The sequence below is a fragment of the Chanodichthys erythropterus genome, chromosome 6 (assembly GCF_024489055.1).
Source record: "Chanodichthys erythropterus isolate Z2021 chromosome 6, ASM2448905v1, whole genome shotgun sequence".
Lineage (NCBI taxonomy): Eukaryota > Metazoa > Chordata > Actinopteri > Cypriniformes > Xenocyprididae > Chanodichthys > Chanodichthys erythropterus.
This window is the reverse complement of record NC_090226.1, coordinates 7,823,666-7,845,313: the sequence shown is the minus strand read 5'-3', so window position 1 is coordinate 7,845,313 and position 21,648 is coordinate 7,823,666. Positions and strand designations below refer to the sequence as shown.

The following is a 21,648-nucleotide window of genomic DNA, read 5'->3' as shown; positions in this document are numbered from 1 at the left end:
TTCTGTCTGTGAAGAAGTGCTCATTTGTGCACCTACCCACTTTCTTTTGTATTCAAGGTCTAATTTTCTTGAGCTTTTTTGTGTGTGTGTGTGTGTGTGTGTGTGTGTGTGTGTGTGTGTGTGTGTGTGTGTGTGTGTGTGTGTGTGTGTGTGTGTGTGTGTGTGTGTGTGTGTGTGTGTGTGTGTGTGCACTTAATTTTATTCAGTTTTCCTGGAAATTAGAAAAACATGTGGAGATAGGAGAGCAAATTCTTGAGTTTGAATCTTAAAAGCACTCTGAAGGCTTGAAAACCTCATTTTGAACAAGTCTCCCTGGAGTTCTTCTATCTGACGTCACAAACTGGAGAGAAAATGAGTCTGTCTCGCAAAACAAGAAGGTGAAAATTAACCTTCAAGAGACGAATGAAGACAGGGAGTCTGACTAGAGCATATTTGATGCTTTTAAGCAGTATTATGGAAAGAGACATTGTCATTTTATCTAACGTGGACAAAAATGCACTGTAAAACCCAATAAGTTCAGAATACTCAGAACATTTGAGGAAACCTATTACCTCAAAACATTTAAGTAAACTAACTCATTTTTTAAAGTTGGTAGAACTTAAAATTTTTGTAACAAGTGGGGCGGGGCTGAGAGCCATGGAAGCGGATCAAGGCCAGTGTGGTGCACAGGTGTCTCTCACTAACAGTCCCGTCATCAGCATCCCTTTCCCAACACATCATGTTAATTACATACAGTTAATTTACATAAACATCACATTCAGATCTTTGTTAAATGTTACATAGCAGATAACACATGCTATTATAACTATCAGAGAGACATTATCAGATAGTCATTACATACTTGCATATATGTAATCAAACAACATACGTGGTCTTAAATGTTTTGCAGCTCATCCTCAACCTAACCACAGGCTCTACTCTTCACCACAGTGGTAACCCTACAAAACTAACATAACAGAACCCCCCTGAATCCCAACATAACACAACATTAAACATTAACTTATATCTCCATATGTTAATCTTGTGCAAAAACACACAAAATAACACTTAATTTCAACAGTTATTTATATGGTCTGATGCAAAGCATGCTGGGAATTAGAAATCTGCTGCAGCTCAACTCAATCAAATTAAGTTCAGCTGACTACAATGAAATTTTGAGTTCATGCAACTTTTTTCTATTAAGTACAATGAACTTTCATTATTATTTGAGTGAAACTCATTTAATTTCATTCATTTCACTGTTCGGTTTTACAGTGTGTGTACATGCCAAATGCAAACAAGATGAATCATAATTTTTGGTCTGTTTCTGAATGAGAACTACTACATTCTGTGCACATGCTGTATATCTAAATATAGTTTATTTTGTCAGCTTTTATGAGGACACTGCACTGTAAACCCCAATAAGTTGGGCTAACTCAAAAAAAATGTATGTAACTGATTACCTCAATTTTTTGAGTTAGCCCAACTTATTGGGTTTACAGTGTGTCATAAAAGATGACAAAATAAACTATATTAGCAGATACAGTATGCGCACAGAATGATGTTCCCAATTTTAAGTAAGCAGAACTATCAAGTTAAGTTTGCAGTACTCATGCATGTTAATTGCTCCTAACTTGAAGTACTGAGTCAGCTAACTCAATTAACACAAAATATTTAGTTAATTAACTTTTTTATTTTGAGTTCTTGCAAATCAAAGGAGTTATATCAACCCGATCTCATGGCAATTTGTACGTATTTTAGGAGGTGGCTAATGACCTACCACTAACCCAAATCGTACGAATTTGCCACCTCGTAAAATATGTACGAATTGTTCGTGAGATACTCTAGCGTTGGTTGTTTACATTACTATAAACCCTAATACATTATATTACACTTAATTTTAGCATTTACTCTCCCCTTTGAGTGCCATGGGCAAAGCAGGCTGGGAAATAGAAATCCCAGCCCAGTTTCAGTTAAACTTAAGTTAGTTAAAAGAAATTAGTTCATACAACTCAAAACAAAGAAACAGTTCAGTTTATTTGAAATATGTTCTAAATTCTAAATACTCATAACAGTTAACTTAACTGAACTAATTTGTTCAATTTAAGTTTTTCCTACTCAAATCAATTAAGTACTTTGAGCATTAGGGTTTACAGTGAAAGCTAAACAGACATGTTCTAAAATCCATAAAACCTCAATTGTGATTTCACCTCAATTGAGGTCTTTAACATTTCTCTTGACATTTTGAAGGTGATTTAATCCACTACATATTTTGCAGTTCAAGTTCTTGCATCAGCCATGCTCAACTGTTTCAGCAACAGGAACACGTCTTCATACATAAAATGCAGCTCACACATGCGTTAAAATAAAATATACAGCATGGCATGCAGTTCATACAATGAAAGCCTTGGTATAGCATATCACAACAATGTTGAAAAATATACAAAACTAGGATTCGAAAGCTTTATACCTTTCCACCAATCAAATACACATTTGCTGTTTTTCTTTTCTAAAAATATATATTCTGACCTGTGAAGCAGTTTGAGCTGTATTTTATTTATGAAAGGTGCTATTAAAAATTATTTATTTATACTACTACTACTACTACTTGTCACCAGGATGAAAAAGTGTTCGTATAGGATAGGGCCAAGTCTTCTCATGAATAATTCAGTGAAGGTACTCAGACATCACTGATCTAAATGCGCACAATTGTCTTCAGTATAATGCAATACATAAGAGATTCATTAAGGCAAATGAGATAAATAGAACATTTTTTATGATTTATTTTCCATGGAATGAACAGGACTAAGAATGAAGCTGTTTGACTGCTAATATGATAGGACAGTGATGATCTCTCACAGTATAATATGTGATGAGACATGAGTACAATATACATTCTTTCCTTTTTTTTGTATATGAAGAGTCCACAGAAAAGAAGCAAGCAATTCTTCAGCAGTGAATATTGACCATATATTATCCATTTGTCTTTTGTTTTCTGTTCAGTTCATTAGTTGTGCACTCATTTCTTTCTTTCTCTCTGTTTGACTGATTACCGTGGAGGGCACACAGAGCCATTCACAAAATCATAGTTGGTGTTCATGAGATGATTCCTGTTAAATCAGAAGTGCCTGTTCTCTATATAGGAGCTCTAGTTCACAAAAGACTGTCAAAAAGTTGAAATTGACTGGGATGGATAATTGCATTATCTTTATGACCTCTACCTCCATGAAAAATCATTAACATCCATGAAACCTTTTCATTGCACAAAAGGATCTTTATACTATATAAAGGTTCTTTAGATTTTTAAAATGCAAGTTCAGGCTTAGGCCCCATAGTGCGTTTTCATTTTTAAAATGGCGAAAAAAGAAAACGATCCTTGTCTACACTGGTGTTTCCACAGAGTTTCAGAAACGATCTCCCTCTACACTACACTACCGAAAACGCATGTCACATGACTGTTCATGCACACTGGGCATGCGCGTACAAGTGTAAACAGTTGCCTCTTGCGCATGTAGGCAGGAGTATTAGTATTAAAAAATGCAGAGTTTAACTGCACAACGGCTGCTAAAAATGACAGCAAAGCCAGCAAAGATTGCAGTTCAGTCTTAATGTTATTGTTTACATGGTCGTCAAGGATACGCAGCACCAACGTGGGCAGCCATGCCATAGTTTTCATAAGTCTCCATTTTGGTTTGTTTATACTGAAACACAACCCTGCATTTTCAAACTTAAACGGCGACTGCGGCGTTTTCGAAAGTCTCTGTTTTCGAGTTTCGAAAACACGAGCGTAAACGGCAGGCATAACTGTAGCAAAACTTGTGCGTTTTCAATCGAAAAGTGAGTGAGTACATGATTACATTTTTAAATGGGCAGAAGAGGCTTGTTGGGATTGAAATGATAAAACTATAGATATGTTGTTAAAAATGAAAGTAATTGGTCATAATAACCTTGTGACTAGTGTTTTACAGACAAGTAAACCAGTGCAACATCCCAAGCCTTTTGAATTTAAGATGTCAAATCCACCAGTCCCTAGCCCAAACTCCAACTGAATCGTGACGGGCCAAAAACAGCTCCATTTCCTTTGCTAAAGTGTCTGTGATGGGCAGAAAAGCACTGTAATTGCATCCGTGACCATCAGCGAGTAATTAATCTGTCATGTGCCCTATTGTTTCACCCAGGCTGCATCCAAAAAGTGTGTGAGTGTCAGAGAACATTTCTTCACACTGTTGAGAGGGAGGATGCTGCCCATCTCTAGAGACCTCTGGGTCAGGAAATATTTTGTGCTTTTTAAAAATTGTAAACAACAATAATGGTCCTGACACTTTCAGACATCATAAATTCATAATTCGATTTATTTCGGCATAAACAAGGGTTGTGTTGTTGAGTCGTGCTGCGTAGCATATGTACCAGTGCACTTGTTTGTAGCAAGACACAGTAGCCAATTTTCAATAACACTAAACTTAATGTGATTTGGTTTAGCATTGCGCACTCTTATTCATCTGTTTTTAAAAAGAAACATGTTACAAAATTTTTAGCATAGTTGTGTGCTATTTAGCAACTAAATAGCAAAATAGCATCTAAATTCCTGTACTCGCATTAATTATCGGTTTACACGTAGAGAATATTTTTTAATGTATAACACACTACCGTTCCGAAGTTTGAATTTGACTTCACTCAAAAAAAAATAATTGTTGGATTTCCTTAAAAAAGCAGTGTCAAGTGGTTCCAACCAAACTATATTGAGTAATTTGTACAAATAACAATTTAGTTGTATGAACAAAAGAAATTCAAGTAAAGCTGACAAAATATCTGAGTAAATACAAATCATTTGAATTTGTCGCATTATATTTATATGTACAGTTTACTTAATAATGTTATGTTTATTATGTAAGGTGAACACATTTATTGACTTAATTTACCTTATTAAATGAACTATTTGCTCTACAAAATGCACTCAGAAAAATAACTCATTGAACAAACTCAATTAAATTGAGAGCAGAAATTCCATCCTACAAACATATATGAGTGTTCACAGTCTAAACACAGGCGCCACTCTTCTGCATAATAGTAACCACAAAATTCAAAAACATTACAGAAACTTCTCTAAATGTCGAACATAACTGAACATCAGACACTAACATAAACTAACAACATCTTTCCCTATACCGAAAAACACATAAAATAACAATTCCTAAATTTACTTTACTGCAGTCCTTTGCAAAGCGTGCTGGGAACTACAGATCCACTGCCTAATTACACTGTAAAAAGTAATACACTATACCATCTCCATAACATTTTGGCAACAGATTACAAGCAGTATTATTAATTAAATTCAACAAATAGAATTGAGTTAGAATTAATCAAAAAATTCCTAAAATGTCAACCATTTAAAACGAGTAATGTAAGTAAAGTTTAAACACAAATATCTGAATAACAGACAGACGTCAAAGATGAATTAAGAACAGACACCTAATGATGACAAGTAAAATCATTGAAGGAAAGAGAAACACACAAATTAACAGAGGTTTAGATGTCGATGTTGATTATATTGAAAAAGTTTGTCATTATGGTGATCAGTGTTTCATTTAGTTGCTTTTATTGCTTTTTATGTCAGTTTGTGGTTTTTTAATGGTGTTTGCTAATTTTACACATTTTAAATAGTTGAGTTTTAAGGAATTAATTTAATTAATTCTAACTCAATTCTTATATGTTGACTTTAATTAATAATACTGCTTGTAATCTGTCACCACAATTTTATTGAGTAGATAGAGTGTATTACTTGTCAACATTAATTTGTGCGTTTCACTCAGCAATGTTAAGTTGATCCAACAAACACTTAAGTAAAGCTGACAATACTCATTTTTAGTAGAAACAACTCAGTTAAATTAAGTTCATGTAGTTACATGAGTGTTTTCAGTAATGTGAACAAGGATGGTTTGAGTGAAACTAATAACAGTGAAAGTTCTTTTTTTTAGTGTTCATAGTATGGAAAAAACCCCACATTCTTCAAAATATCTTCTTTTGTGCTCAGCAGAAGAGAGAAATTCATACAGGTTTGGAACAACTTGAGGGTGAGTAAATGAAGACAGAATTTTCATTTTTGTGTGAACTATCCCTTTAAGATCTTGTTGATTATAATGAGGTTAGGGCTGAACCTGAATATTCGATTATTTGAATATTCGTTCGGTGGGTTGGTATTTGATTTTCAATTTTGGGATTCGAATATTCGTTTTTTTTTTTTTTTTCGCACACCTGGCATCCAGGCGAAACGGTTCTCATTTGCGCTTGAATGTTTACACTATAATTCTAGCTACTTTCAGCTAGTTTATTTCGCTGTTCTGTAGTTTATTAAAAGTTTAGTAATTCCGGATGTGTCGCATGTCAATATTGTGCCAAATGCGACACTGCACTTGGGTCCGCAGGAACACACCCGCCACTTGTGAAGTCAATTGGATGAACGGTTCTCGACATTATCAAAATGCAAACAGACAGATAGACACAGAGATTCCTACTGTAAGGCTTTGTGTATGCAGCAAATATGGATATGTTTGCTCACTTAGCTTGAGTTATTGATACCTGACAGACTTCATGGAGGCGATTGACATTTCACAACTGTTGCAAATGTTATGCCATCCACTGCATTACGTAATAAAGAAAATAACTTTAAATGAGCAACAGAAATAACCCGCATACAGTACATGCTGTGCTCCAGTCACACATACAATGCAGATAGTTCAACTGCAGCTCTTAAAGCGGCCACACCATATTTTGCCTTTATTAGAGGAGAGTATGTTCAGCCCCCTCCCTCTGAAGCTTCGAATATTCGATGTTGATTACTACCGAAGCTTCGAAGCTCAAAAAATGATATTCAGACCAGCCCTAAATGAGGTCCAATCATATTTCTGAATAAGTTTTGTTGCAGTGTATACATGGTAAAAACAATGTACTGAAGCACTATAAAACTTTCAACAGCTGTTAGTTTGCTTTTTTTTTTTTTTAGACTGGCAAAGACTTGCCAAGGTCACAGGTTAGATTGCCAGGGAATGCATGTGCTGATGAAAATGTATAACTTGCATTGTTTAAAGTTGTTTTGGACAAGAAGTATCTGCCAATTGCATAAAATGTTTTAAAAATGAGTTCTGTTGTCAGCGTGAGGTGATGAGGTGGTACAGCCACTGAGGAATCCCACCATAGAAGGAGGCTTGTGGGTTGTGGGTGATTAAAGCTTTTGAAAGTCTGAATAGCGGAAAATAACCTGTCTCAGGTGTGTTTGAACCAAAGCCTCTGAATGTTGCTAATAAAATATTTTCTGCTGTGGAGGCCGATGGGTTTTGCCTGAGGAAAAACCTACGGGAATGAAAACCAATTTCAATTTTCACTCAAAATTTGCATTTTGCAAGTAAATAGAAATTTATAATGTGGATTCTTCTAGATACAACATCTTAGTTCAATCTGTATGCCTGCCTTTGTGCTGCCAAAATGGAGTTAAACCACTCACGATCTTACCGACAGTGACTTTGCTTCTGATGCCCTCGGAGTGACCTCATCCTATCTCACAGCTTTAAGTTGCTGTGACACCATGGGACAGGGTCCTGCTCGTATCTCAGTTCTGTTTCTCTCCGTCTGTGTGCTACGTTTCAATGATGGCCACATGAGAGATGGAGGGAGATAAACGATCAACTCCCTGTGAGACATACAAGTCGGTTTGAAAGTTGGAAGGAGCTTGTCACATATGTGAATGTGACTGTGAGTCTGTGTGTGTGTGTGTGTTCTTGTATATTGTTTATGAGGGCTCAAATGTGTATAATGACATGGGTATTACAACATAATGGTTTATGAGGACACTTCCTGTGTCCTCGTAAATCAGATGGCTTTAAAAAACAATAAATGGTGTGTTTTTGGGGGGGAATCAAAAAATGTGCACAGTTTCCTGTGATGGGTAGGTTTAGGGGTAGGGTTGGAGCCTATGGAGAGTCCCTGTAAACCACATATATTTGTTTGTGTGTCTCTTCCAACAAAATGTATGTACCTTCAAGCATTTGGAGGCTTAAAAATGTCTGAATGTCGTTGAATTATACTAAATGTCAAAAAATCAAACTAAGTGGCATTTATTTTAAAAATAGCACACTTTGCAAGTGCAGCATTTCACAAAAATAGGTTTGTTAGAATTAAGATTTAATATATTTAAAAGTATTTGACTATTGATTTTTATTATTATTATTATTATTATTATTATTATTATTTTTGTGGCTCAAGTGTTCAAATACTATATGGGGCCACTGTAATTATTTTGGGATTTTAATAAAATGTATTTATTTATTTATTTGTTTGTTTGTTGGCCATTCGTAGTCATTTATAAGTCAAAAAATTTCCTTTAATGATAAGTTATGTTCTCCACTGGTTAAAAGTATAAATAGCTGTTAGCATAAAATATAAGGTCTTCATATGTAAACTATATTAATACTGTTATTCAGCCAGGCTAAATGTTGCAAATTGATATATTCATCTATTCATCAAAGAATCCTGAAAAAAATTTATCAGTTTCCACAAAAATATTAAGTATTTAATATAAAGCAGGTTTCAAGATTGAATAAGAAATGTTTCATTAGCACCAAATCAGCATATTAGAATAATTTCTGAAGGATTTCTTTTGATCAAATTTGAAAAAAAAAATAAAGTAAAAGCTTTATTATTCTGAAATATTATTACAATATAAAATAACGGTTTTCTATTTTAATACATTTAAAATAATAAATGCAGCATTGGTGAGCATAAGAGACTTCTTTCAAATATATTGGAATATCTTACCAACCTCAAAAACTGATGAATGCTAGTGTATGCACAGGTGACTGCAACCAAATTGATAAATAATTTTCACAAGGATATGAAAAAATCATTGGATATAAATCTGCATTTTTGGTTTCCACTAACTTGCATTTGAGGGTTAAAAGCTTCACATTATCCTTGTCTTTCCATTTTCCTCCCCCAAATCATGTCAGTTCAGACAGAGAAAAGCGCAACAACAAAAAATCTCTTTCCTGGTGGTTTTTCTCACATTGCTTCAGTTCAAAGTGATTATTCCCACATCTAGAGTCTTTAATCAGCATGCCATCCATCAGAATCCTGATTAGCCAGGAGATCTCTGTAGGACAGGCCTCTGTGGTTAAAGTCTTACCTGAACCCCCTGCCTCTGAGTAAATTGATATTTGACTAAGGAGGATGAGTGTACGAGCAGTAATTATTAGCACACTGTGAAGACCTAGTCTAATGATCAAATGTGTGTTCGCCTCTGACGAGGGTTTTGGCTGACCTCAGTGCTCATACAGTAATGATGTCACCCCATATGGCTCGCTTGCTCTGTCACATGGTTTTTGTCTGCGCCGTTGTGCATGGCATTTGGAGGATGGTAGGTCTTTTTGGTGACCTCACTGGTGGGTTGATGAAGGGAACACGGCCTTTAACATCCCCTGAGGAGCGATAGCAATGATGTCAGACTAACACTATCTGCTTGAAGCATCTGTTCCCCTCTGCCTTTTTGTCTTTCCTCTCTTTGTTCCCATCGCTTCTCTATTCTTTGTCTCCTTATTTCTAATAGGGGATAATGGAAGCGATTTCAACAGATGGCAGCTTTTGCTGCTTTTGAATTTAAACAATTATCACTAAAAGATGTCGAGTAAAAGTTAAAATGAATGATCTACATCCAGGATTTCATATAATGGCTGAGGTCAGAAGCATCTGTATCACTTAGTAATTCTATAAGCAGTTAGGAATATTGTCAATTTAAAGTAAAAAACATACATTATAACAATTTTAGACTTTTGCTTTAAATAGACAATATTCCTAACCGCTTATAGAATTACTGCTAAAGCAAACAGTATTCTTTAGTGTTACATGAATATAGTAACTCAAATTTATTTTAAAATTATATTACATTGTATTATCATATATGTTTGTTTTTTGTTTTGTTTTGTTTTGTTTTGTTTTGTTTTGTTTTGTTTTGCTTTGCTTTGCTTTGCTTTGCTTTGCTTTGCTTTGCTTTGCTTTGCTTTGCTTTGCTTTTTTTGGGCTAGACCAGAGGCTTAAAGTGTTAGTTCACAAAAAAATGAAAATAATGTCATTTATTACTTACCCTCATGCCGTTCCACACCCGTAAGACCTTTGTTAATCTTTGGAACGCAAATTAAGATATTTTTGTTGAAATCCGATGGCTCCGTGAGGCCTCCATAGGGAGCAATGACATTTCCTCTCTCAAGATCCATAAAGGTACTAAAAACATATTTAAATCAGTTCATGTGAGTACAGTGGTTCAATATTAATATTATAAAGCGACGAGAATATTTTTGGTGTGCCAAAAAAACAAAATAACAGCTTATTTAGTGATGGACGGTTTCAAAACACTGCTTTAGGAAGCTTCGGAGTGTTATGAATCAGCATGTCGAATCATGATTCGGATCGCGTGTCAAACTGCTGAAATCACGTGACTTTGTCACTCCAAAACGCTGATTCGATACGCTGATTCATTATGCTCCAAAGCTTCCTGAAGCAGTGTTTTGAAATCGGCCATCACTATATAAGTCATTATTTTGGGTTTTTTTGGCGCACCAAAAATATTTGCCGCTTTATAATATTAATATTGAACCACTGTACTCACATGAACCGATTTAAATATGTTTTTAGTACCTTTATGGATCTTGAGAGAGGAAATGTCATTGCCCCCTATGGAGGCCTCATGGAGCCATCGGATTTCAACAAAAATATCTTAATTTGCGTTCCGAAGATTAACAAAGGGTGTGGAACGGCATGAATTCAAAAGAATATTTATTTGAAATAGAAATCTTTTGTAGCATTATAAATGCATTTACTGTCTTTTTTTTCTTTTCATCAATTTAATGCATCCAAACTGAATAAAAGTATTAATTTCTTACTGACCTAAACTTTTGAATGGTTATTATATTATATAATATTAATAATATCTAACAGAAGGAAGCAAGTTTTATAGGAACTTTTAATCTTAAAGTTCAGGGAAAGTTAATTGATAATGATTATGGCGTTGCTGCTACTTTTAATAGTTTCTTAATTAATTCTGTTAATGAATTAGGGGACAAATTTGTAAAAAGGGACACAATTCTTTCAATTGATGTTGTGGGTCAAGGTTTTAATCTAACTATGACTAATGAAACACAAGTTTAAAACGTTATTATCTCACTAAGGATTTTTTAATGTAGAGACGCTTATCAATTTGATACTATGTTTGCAAAAATCCACAAAGTTGATGGATGAAAAATGACAAATTGAGTAATGACAGGAGCTAAAAATGTTCAATGGAATGTTTTTCCCACTGCATGGAAACATGTTACTCCTATTTTTAAATCTGGAGATTATTATGAAGTCAGTAATTAAAGACCTATAAGCATACTGTCAGTATTCTCAAAGGTTACAGAGAAGAACAGCTGACATCCTATATTAATACAGTTAATGATGGTCTACATTGTATGCAGTTTGGTTTTAGAGTAAATTATTCTACTGAAACAGCTATTTTATACTTAATAGAGCAAATAAAATCAAGACTTGATAAAGGAGGATTAGCTGGTACTATATTTTAAGATCTGCGTAAAGCCTTTGATACAGTTAATCACAATGTTCTTCTAACTAAAATGTTACAATTGCTTCCTATATACTTTCAGAATTTTGTCAGGTATGATCCAGTTTTTGCCAGTGTTCCTTCTCTTTCTCTCCAGATAATTTTTCTGACAGTGCTGTTCGAAAATGATTAAAGATGATTATCCATCTTGGCTGGCTGAATCCACATGTACCTGTACAGTATTTCTGTGCTAAAGTGAGATGAATAGAGGCTCGTCGCTGTGCCTGTTTTTGGCTAAAATAGACAGTGGTTACAATAGTAATACAATTCATTTCACATCCTGTGTGTGTGTGTCTCTCTTGTTTCCTGTAGGTGTGTGGGGTGTATGTGTGGCCAATGATTGTGGTTCTGTCGGGCTCCAGAGTCGCTCGGTGTGGTGTGTCCATTCTGAAGGCTGGAGCACGCATCAGTCCAGTTGCTTTCCATCTGATCGGCCGCCGCACCAGCGAGTGTGTGTGAAGATGTGCGAATGGCAAAAGGATCTGTTTGAGTGGAGCTTGTCTCCTTGGGGTCCCTGCATCCCGAGTCCTCTCCTCCCAGCCAATCGATGTGTGACCGCTCAGCGTGGAGTACAAAAGAGAGATGTGGTGTGTGTGAAGCGTACTAACAGCACCAAGGTGAGCCTGCATGTGTGTGAAGCGTTTTCTTCACCTCCAGAACGAGAGCAGGCGTGTTTGTTACCCTGCCCAATCGACTGCGTCGTCTCCGCCTTCACCCACTGGTCCACCTGCAGCCGCACCTGCGGGTCGGCCCTCCAACAGCGCACCAGGCATGTACTGGCAACACCCCTGTATGGAGGAGCAGACTGTCCCAGCCTCACCCAGACACGTCCCTGTAACCATGACAATGCCCACCCTGCCCTCTGTCCCTCTGACCAACAGGAATACAGCTACAGTTTGTGGGTGGGGCCCTGGAGCCCTTGCAGACTTAAAGGGACAGCGCCTATTGGAAAGACAAAAGTTGACTTCAGTTTTGACCTTGATGGGAAAAAAACAGTCAAGGCTTCTTACATGATCAAACGCCACACTGAAAGCATTCATCACCAAAATCATTATGATGAAAGTGTCCACAAAGTATCCTGGGAAATCACAATTGGCTATCAGACTCGGCAACTGCGCTGTACTAGGAGTGATGGGAAGAATGCCATGTTAAGGTGGGCATCCATTCTATCAAATAATAATGAGTGAATAAGTGTATAAATCCATCCATCTATTCACCCACCCATCTACTAATCATTCAAGTCAGTCTGTTCATCCATTCTCACATCCCTCAATCCACAGATTGATCAGACAGTGCACCCATTTGTTTACGGCACCAACCATTTTATTTTGTTTTGTTTTTTGTTTTATTGTATTTTGTTTTGTTTTATTGTGTTACTTTGTTTTGTTTTTTGTATTTTGTTTAGTGTTGTTTTGTTTTATTGTATGTTATTTTGTTTTGTTTTGTTTTTGGTTTTTGTTTTGTTTTGTTTTGTTTTATTTTATTTTGTGTTTTGTTTTGTGTTTTGTTTTGTTTTGTTTTATTGTATTTTGTTTTGTGTTGTTTCGTTTTATTGTATTTTATGTTTTGTTTTGTTTTGTTTTTTGTATGTTATTTTGATTTGGTTTGGTTTTTGTTTTGTATTTTGTTTAGTGTTGTTTTGTTTTATTGTATTTTATGTTTTGTTTTATTTTATTTTATGTTATTTTGTTTTGTTTTGGTTTTTGTTTTGTTTTATTTTGTGTTTTGTTTTGTTTTGTTTTATTGTATTTTGTTTTGTGTTGTTTTATTGTATTGTATTTTATGTTTTGTTTTTCTTTTTTTTTCTTTTCTTTTTTTGTATGTTATTTTGATTTGGTTTGGTTTTTGTTTTGTTTTATTTTGTATTATTTTGTTTTGTGTTTGTTTTTTGTTTTGTTTTATTGTATTTTATGTTGTGTTTTGTATTGTTTTGTTTTGTTTTGTTTTGTGAAACTCAACCCACACAGCGTAATCCAGAACCCACAGGTACTTACTGAAAAATGTTCTTAAAGGTCCCGTTTTTCGTGTTTTTTTGAAGTTTTGATTGTGTTTATAGTGTGCAATATAACATGTGTTCATGTTTCGTGTATAAAAAAACACAGTATTTTTCACATAATTTACTTATCTGTATACCGCTGTTTCCACTGTCATAAAAACGGGCTGATGACTTCCTTGTTCTATGAAGTCCCTCCTTCAGAAATACGTAACGAGTTCTGATTGTGCGGTTCCTGTGTTGTGATTCGACAGCAGCATAGCGCTCCTTGCCCGGAAAGGTTACGCCTCTTACCATAACGTGGCGATGCACATAGTTTTACATGTGGATTATTGTGGTGTTGTGCCGAATGAACACAAAAGACAATAATTCCCGAGAGACTGAACTCTTTAATCTCCACAAGCAGCGACAGAAAATGTACAGCGTTAGCACTCACTCATAAGAGTACCTCATACGGAAAACAGCCATATACATAAACATAGTCCCCTCTTGTGGCCATTATGTGCACTGCAGTCCAACATTAACTATTGCAGTAAGGATACCACAATTATAATTTTCGGGAACGAGTTAAACATAAATTGTAACCATTGATCTCTAAGTACAGCGTCCCTGGGAAGGCCAAACAAAGGTGATTGGACTGCAGGATGAAAATAACAGCGTTTCGTCGACATGGCGACAAACACACTCTACAAACGCAACTCTTGCTCTTCTCCGTGGGAGCGCAACAAGACCACGCCCCCTTTTTTGTGTATTCCTGTGGGCGGAGGTTAGTCAAAAAACTGTTTTAGTGACGTCATTAAAGAAGGAAGTAGAGGGATGTAGTCCAAACTGGCCGTTCGATGTAGGCGACTTCTGTTAAATAAAATATCTCGATTGGCATTGAACTTTGAGCTTTAAAATTTTACAGATTTTATTTATACTCTAACAACAACATTACACACTAACTAAAGTTTGAAACATGGGATCACAAAGAACGGGACCTTTAAAATATTGATTTCAGTTTAAAAAAAATTATGTAAGAAAAAAAGAGATGAAGGATGTAGGATGTTGGAAATTGGCCAATTATAAAGTTTAGCTTTTTACAAAAAAATACTTAGATACCAGAATAGCAGAATAAAGAGAGAGTTGAATAATAAAAGCTTTTAAAGAACTATTGTAGATGTAGTCAGAATTGACTGCAGTCTATTAGAGGTGCAATGAATACTTATTACTGATCTGACCATGAATAAATGATACATGTCTGTTAGCACACAGTTATGCAACAATGTTATGCAATAAATTTGCCTTTTTTTTTATTAAATGCTTCTCCACAGTGAGGATTTTAGCGTCTGCTGTATTAAGCTCTGCTATCCTCCTAGTACAGATGGATTACCATTGTACCATACTGTTTACATCAGAGAACAGGCTTTTATTTATGAATGCATTGCTGGTTACACTGTCAAATAATAGAATCTAAATTTTACCTTCTGTTGTGGGTGATGCAATAAAGTGAAGCCTTTTCACCTTTTCTTTTTACAAGAAGATCCCAAGCCTGCTGTTTTTTATTAATTTTTCATTATATTTTAATGGAAATAGTACTTGTTGCTCCAGAAAACTACAATAATAAGCTCTAGAGAGAGCGAGAGAGCGCAGGACTGCAGTGTGTTGCAGTGAATATGAAAAATGAAAAAAAAAAACAGTTCTGAAAATATCCCGTTATCAAACATGCTATAGAACAGCAGAAATCTAGTGAGACAAGTAAGTTATGCTTTTTGATTTGCTCCAAATTTTCAAGTTCATCCATCCGAGAGCGTTCTGAATCCGAATCATTTGACAAAATATGTATAGCTCAAGAGGAAAAGAAGAGAAGCTGGTCTGACTGAACCAATATTTTATGGGAAAAGTTTTTTAACACATCCAACCCATCTGAGTTTAAATATCCCACCTGAGTTTGATGATTTATGTGTTTTAATTCTCATTACCAAGTGAAATTTACCAAGTGTTTCACATTTGTGCATCAAACTCATCCCAGTGAAACATGGAAATATAATTTAATCTAATTCTTTTGTTGGCCCTTTATAACTAATACTTTTTTAATAGTTTACTGAAGATTAGCACATTTTTGTTGTATTAAATTGTGCATTTTGTGGTCCCCTAATTCAATAATCCACCCTTATTTATTCAATGCCAATTCTACGGTCAAACAAGAACGCTTTGCAATCAATGCTTTGTTGTCTATGCTATGCAGCAAGCATCAATATTGTTACCAACAATAAGATGCTAATGCCAGTCTTTATTTGAACCACTCGTTTAGGCACTGCATAATAAATTAACATCATTTTATGTCTGCAGATTACAAGATTTCCCTTGCGGTTTGCAAACTTTTTTGCATTTGTATTAAGCCAGACTAAACTTCTGAATAAATTGAACACCCACGGACCACCCCATCTCCCTCTCTCACAGGATTTCATAGTTTGCTTTAGCTTGTTTTGTATGCCAATATATTCAGCGAGAATCAGCAGCAACACTAAAGCCTTGGAGAGTTCGAGAGACAGCTTGAAAAATGTTCTGTTTATGTTACTACCTTTTTTTGCCATGGTAGCCAGAGGCTAAATGCATGCCAACAGCTTCAAAACAAGCAATGAAACAAACATGAAACACTTTGAAACTAACAAAACAGTGTAATGTTTGAAATTGTCATCTGTTGATTTTTTTTATTTTATATTATTTATTAATATTACATAATTTTTTTAAATTATATATATGTTAGGGGTGTAACGGTACACAAACATGATGGTACGGTACGTACCTCTGTATTAAAGTCACATTTCAGTATGGTTACGGTAGATATATTAGATATAATAATCAACACTCAAATAAAAAAATGTAAATTGCACAGATTTTGCATTTACTTCTAAATCTAATTATAAAATTATTTTTCATTTCTTTTTTAAAATATGATCATTTGTCATAACTTGTTTTCATGACACATTTATTATGACATTATTAACAGGTAAAGTAGCCTAAATATAATGAATATATAAGTTAATATAGTGCATATATTTAGTGAAATGCTCCCCTCTAGAGTTCATTTCTCTAGTTAACTAACATGCTGTGGACACTAAATGACTTGCCTGAGGTAAATGTAATGCTACGTGAGATATTATTCTCAAGCTGTTTTATTGAAGTCTTTCTGCGGAGGAAAGACTGGTTGAGAGATTACACCTAAACATTTCTATGCCTAGATTGTCTGTTCTTCTTCTGCACTTTTTCCTTTTGTGGCGATTGGCAAACAACATTGCATTACCGCACGCGCCCCCTTCTGGATTGGAGTGTGGATTGCCTGTGACTGAATGTATTCATCGTCTGACTGCATGAACCGAACCGTGACATCCGTACCGTTACACCCCTAATATATATAATTAAAAATAAAATGATATTCTATAATAATAACAAATTATGACACTGTAAATGTCCTTTTCACCTCCAGCCTTTGCGACCATGACAACAGCCCGGTAAACTTTCGTTCATGTGTGATGCCCAGAGACTGTAAAGTTTCTGCTTGGTCACAGTGGAGTCCGTGTTCAAAGACGTGTCGGACATCTGACCAATCACCTGGCTTCAGAAGCAGGAGCCGCAGCCTGAAGAGAGCAGCCATTGGTGGAGGAGAGCCATGCCCCGCCCTGGAAGAAAAAGCAAGCTGTAATATTTTGGAAGACACACTGCCACTGTGCCCAAGGTGAAGAAACTGCATTGCCAAAAATTTTTCAAATATTTTGATTTCCTCAAAATACATTAGTTCTTAAAGTCTGCAAGAAATGAAAATTCACCCCATCTGTTTCTCATTAGTTTCATCCACATAACTGACCCCTTATTTACAATGGACTGCAAGCTGGCATTCAGATGTGCCTCCATCTAATCAAAAACTGATGGATTTTCTTTTTTTTGCTTTTTCAATAATCCGTTTCACGTGGATGTACGTCACAATATGGAAAAAATATATATTTTGCTACTTTCGTTTCATTGCAGAAGACTGAACAGATATGACTCTTTAATTTGACTTGAATTGTCTTATGTGTATTTTAATTGGCTGCAAATACAGGTATGAATGGAGGGTGACCAATTGGAATCCATGCCAGGTGACCCCTCTTTTGAGTCAGCAGGACCATCGCCACAGCAATACCAGTGTCCTGTGCGGAGGTGGGATCCGGACCCGAGAGGCATATTGTGTCCGGATCCATGACAGCGCAGTACTATCCCATAGTAAGAACACCATTGTAGATAAAGTAAACTATGGATTATTATCATTGAATTATGATTGAATTATTTATTTATTGTTTTTTTGTACCATGGTACTATTGTTTGAAATATCATTTTATGTGAGTATGGGTATCATTCAGTAGTTCGGTATATCATTATATTACCCAGGGGGTAGGTGTGGCAGCTCCTATTAACTAATTAATATTCATGAGCCAAGCTGACACTACCGTTCACAAGTTCACATTGAACGAATAGCGATCTAAGTCTATTTTCTAGATTGCTTTCATTTTACTTAATCCTTCATAGGCTGTTGAGACTCAGGGCAGAACACTAAGGGGGGGATTTAGTTTCCTCTGTGTTTCTATTTTTTGATTTAAATGGTAATCTGTGGCCACACAGTGAGAAGGACGGATTTGAATTACATTTATTTTTGTTCCAGCTTCTGTAAGATCTGCAAAAATGCATTTTAAACAGTTTTGAAAAGATCTCCAATGGATTTTTATGGTAAATCTGAAACTGTCTCTCTGTTTTTTCATTGTTAGTCAGTCGGCCTGTTGGCAGGAACTTGTGCGCTAGGCCTTTACCACCATTGGCTGAATCTTGCTTCATTCCCTGTCAGAAACATTGTCCCCTCACGCCTTGGTCACCCTGGGGACCCTGTCTCCATGACAACTGTTTCGAACCCCAGGGGAGAAGAGGTGAGAGACAAAAACATCCCATAAAACCAGATTGCACACATTAGATTCACACCCTCTGTCCTTGGTTTCTCCTCTCAATAATGTAAAAAGTGTATGAATCTCAGAGTTGAGCATATTTCTGACCCTAAGCTCTGGTGCCGCCCACTCATCGAGGTGACAGTTATTTTCTTTAAAGTGTTTTATATATATATATATATATTCCATTTTCTATTTCTTCTCTCATCTTCCTTAATGCGCATATATATTTGGCCAAGATATTTGGCTGTTACACTGCTTATTTTGCCAGAATGTGGGAACAGTAACTGCTAAAACGTTGGCATTTAGCGTGTTTCGGTTTGAGTCATCGCTGATGTTTTTTTCCTTGTTATTTTGCATGCCTACACCTCATTTTCAGGTTTCAGGATGAGAACTCGTTCTGTAATTACCGAGTCTTGGGTGGAGTCTGACAGTTGCCCTCACGTCAGTGAAGCGATGATCTGTGATGACCCCATCTGCTTCCAGTGGCACGTGACATCACAGGGACCCTGTGTTCCACGAAATGGATCGTGTGGCTCAGGATCCCAAGAACAGACTCTGGAGTGTTTCTCCACCACAGGTATGAAGTTCACTTACCTAATAGTTCACCTAAAATTGAAAAATGTTGTTCCAAACCGGTATGAATATCCTTTGTGGAATCTTCTCTTTTCCATATAATGAAACTGAAAAAAAATACCGTAGAAGTAGTATAAGCAGTCCATGTGACTTACTAAAAATATTTCTTTATATGTAGGCAGAACTTTTTGTAATCTATTTTAATGTTTAGTTTTAGTAATTTTTATATGAATAAGTAAAAATTGACATCGCTGATGACATTTATTCTGGTGCAATGCATCTTAAGATGCCATTTTTGAATGTATGCCAATGCAAACGAGAGAATATTCAGATTTTTTTCTGATTGTGGAGCCTGACATCTCCCATATCTACTGTACACTATTGTCCAAAAGTGTGAGGTCAGTAGGATTTTTACTTTTTTTTTTTATATATATATTGTTACTTTGGCTTAGTAAGGGTGCATTAAATGGAATAAAAGTGACAATAAAGACATTTATAATATAGAAGGTTTCTGTTTCAAATAAATTCTGTTCTATTAATTAAAGAATCCTGAAAAAAATATATCATGGTTTCCACAAAAATATTTTCAACATTGATAATAAGAAATGATTCTTTAGCAGTCAATCAGCATATTAGAATGATTTCTGAAGAATCATGTGACTGAAGACTGGAATAATGATGCTGAAAATTCAATAAATATAAAAAATAAATATATTAAAATAGAAAACACTTATTTTATAATATTTGTTATAATATTTCTCAATATTACAAATAAATACAGCCTTGGTCAAGTCAAGTCAAGTCAAATTTAAAAAAGGGAAGTGGTTAAAAATAAGCTGTACAAACAAGCGTGGTAATATGTAACATTTACAAGATGGTGCTACATTAAGCCAATGTCGGCTGACTCCCAGGGGTGGAAAAAACCCCCTAGGAGAAAAACCCAGCGTGCTAGCACTGGGAAAAAAGTCCTAGGAGGGAAAAAACCCCTTGGAAGATATATATAATATATGTAAATGGATATGGAGATCAAAATCTGAATTATAGAGGAAATATATATTGTCTCCTGGGCTACGTTGTAGTCAGGTCCAGACACAGGTTCTCCATCTGATCTGGATACAGCCTGGATCCAGCACCCGGCAAACCTCAGGATAAGCAGAGAGACAGATATTAGCGTAGATGCCATTCTTATTCTGATGTACAGGTATATCTAGTGTTATAGGAAATGTTTTCGGTTCCGGCCGACCTAATTATTGCAGCGTAACAATCCTTTAACGGATTTGAAAAATGTTAATGTATTGATAATGTGTTATGTGTATGCAAGAGCAAAGAGATGTGTTTTTAGTCTAGATTTAAACTGACAGAGTGTGTCTGCTTCCCGAACAATGCTAGGAAGATTGTTCCAGAGTTTAGGTGCTAAATAGGAAAAGGATCTGCCACCTTCAGTTGATTTTGATATTCTGGGTATTATCAACTGGCCTGAATTCTGAGATCGCAATAAACGTGAAGGACTATAATGCATTAAGCATAAGAGCATAAGAGACTTTTTGAGCATAAGAGACTTTTTCCCAAAAAAAATTTTATCGACCCCAAACTTTTGAACAGTAGTGTATTCATTTTCATTGTATGGAAAACAGCAGCCAAGACATTCCTCAAAATATCTCCTTCCATGGCATAAAATCATCCTGAGAAATTTCATAAAGGTGATTAAATGAGTTTACATAACTATCCCTTTAATTATCTTTCTAAATCCCATCATTCTTCACCTTCATCCCTCTAATTACTTTCAACCTTCTGCTATCCCCATCCTCAAACTCTTCAGCGATTAGTTATTTTTACTCGCATAAGCAATGATCAGCTATCTTTTCATCTCCTCTCATCTCTCCTCTCCTCCCAGCAGCTATGTGGCATATTTCTTATCTGTCTTCTGTGCTTCTCATTGAAATGATCAGAACAGACAGACAGATCCACGTCACAGTGTTGCACTACGGTTTTGACACACAAATGCACAGAGACACAAGTTTCTAAGAGCCTGAGGAGTCCTCGAAGGCCTTTCATTGTAATGTCACTCATCCATGTCAAGTGCCAGTGCATATGTTGTCCATCAGAAATAAATATATGGGTGGTCTTAAGGGGTCTACCTCTGTATGTGAAACATGTCCGTTTTTTGGCTCAGCAAATGTCAGGCATGACTGGACATGGTGGAGCTGGAATTTTACATCCGACCCACACATATGCATTAAACCTGACAGCATCATCTTCCCAGCATGCACTTAGAATGTTCTATAAAATGCATGGTGAAGCCGAAATGCCAAAGCCATTAAAGTTGAAGTGCAGTTGACTTACAGAGATAATGTATTCTTGCTGGAGATTTGAGTTGTAATCACTTTACACTCAGTTAAAGTCACCTTATCTAACTTTCCCATAACAACATTATATTACATTCCAGCTGTTCAATGAGTTTATAAAATGTAATCTAGATTTGGACATATTCTGAAGAGAACATAAGT

The 21,648-nt window shown here is 35.7% G+C and overlaps 1 protein-coding gene across 1 annotated transcript in view; it reads left to right on the top strand.

Moving 5' to 3' along the window:
• thsd7bb (thrombospondin, type I, domain containing 7Bb) overlaps window positions 1–21,648 on the top strand; it is a 98,485-nt gene that overhangs the window by 42,242 nt on the left and 34,595 nt on the right. Inside the window, exons 3-7 of the mRNA XM_067387194.1 lie at window positions 11,933–12,773; window positions 17,083–17,331; window positions 17,695–17,855; window positions 18,395–18,550; window positions 18,945–19,145. Of these exons, the coding sequence (XP_067243295.1) occupies window positions 11,933–12,773; window positions 17,083–17,331; window positions 17,695–17,855; window positions 18,395–18,550; window positions 18,945–19,145 (1,608 nt within the window). The remainder of the gene's footprint in view (window positions 1–11,932; window positions 12,774–17,082; window positions 17,332–17,694; window positions 17,856–18,394; window positions 18,551–18,944; window positions 19,146–21,648) is intronic.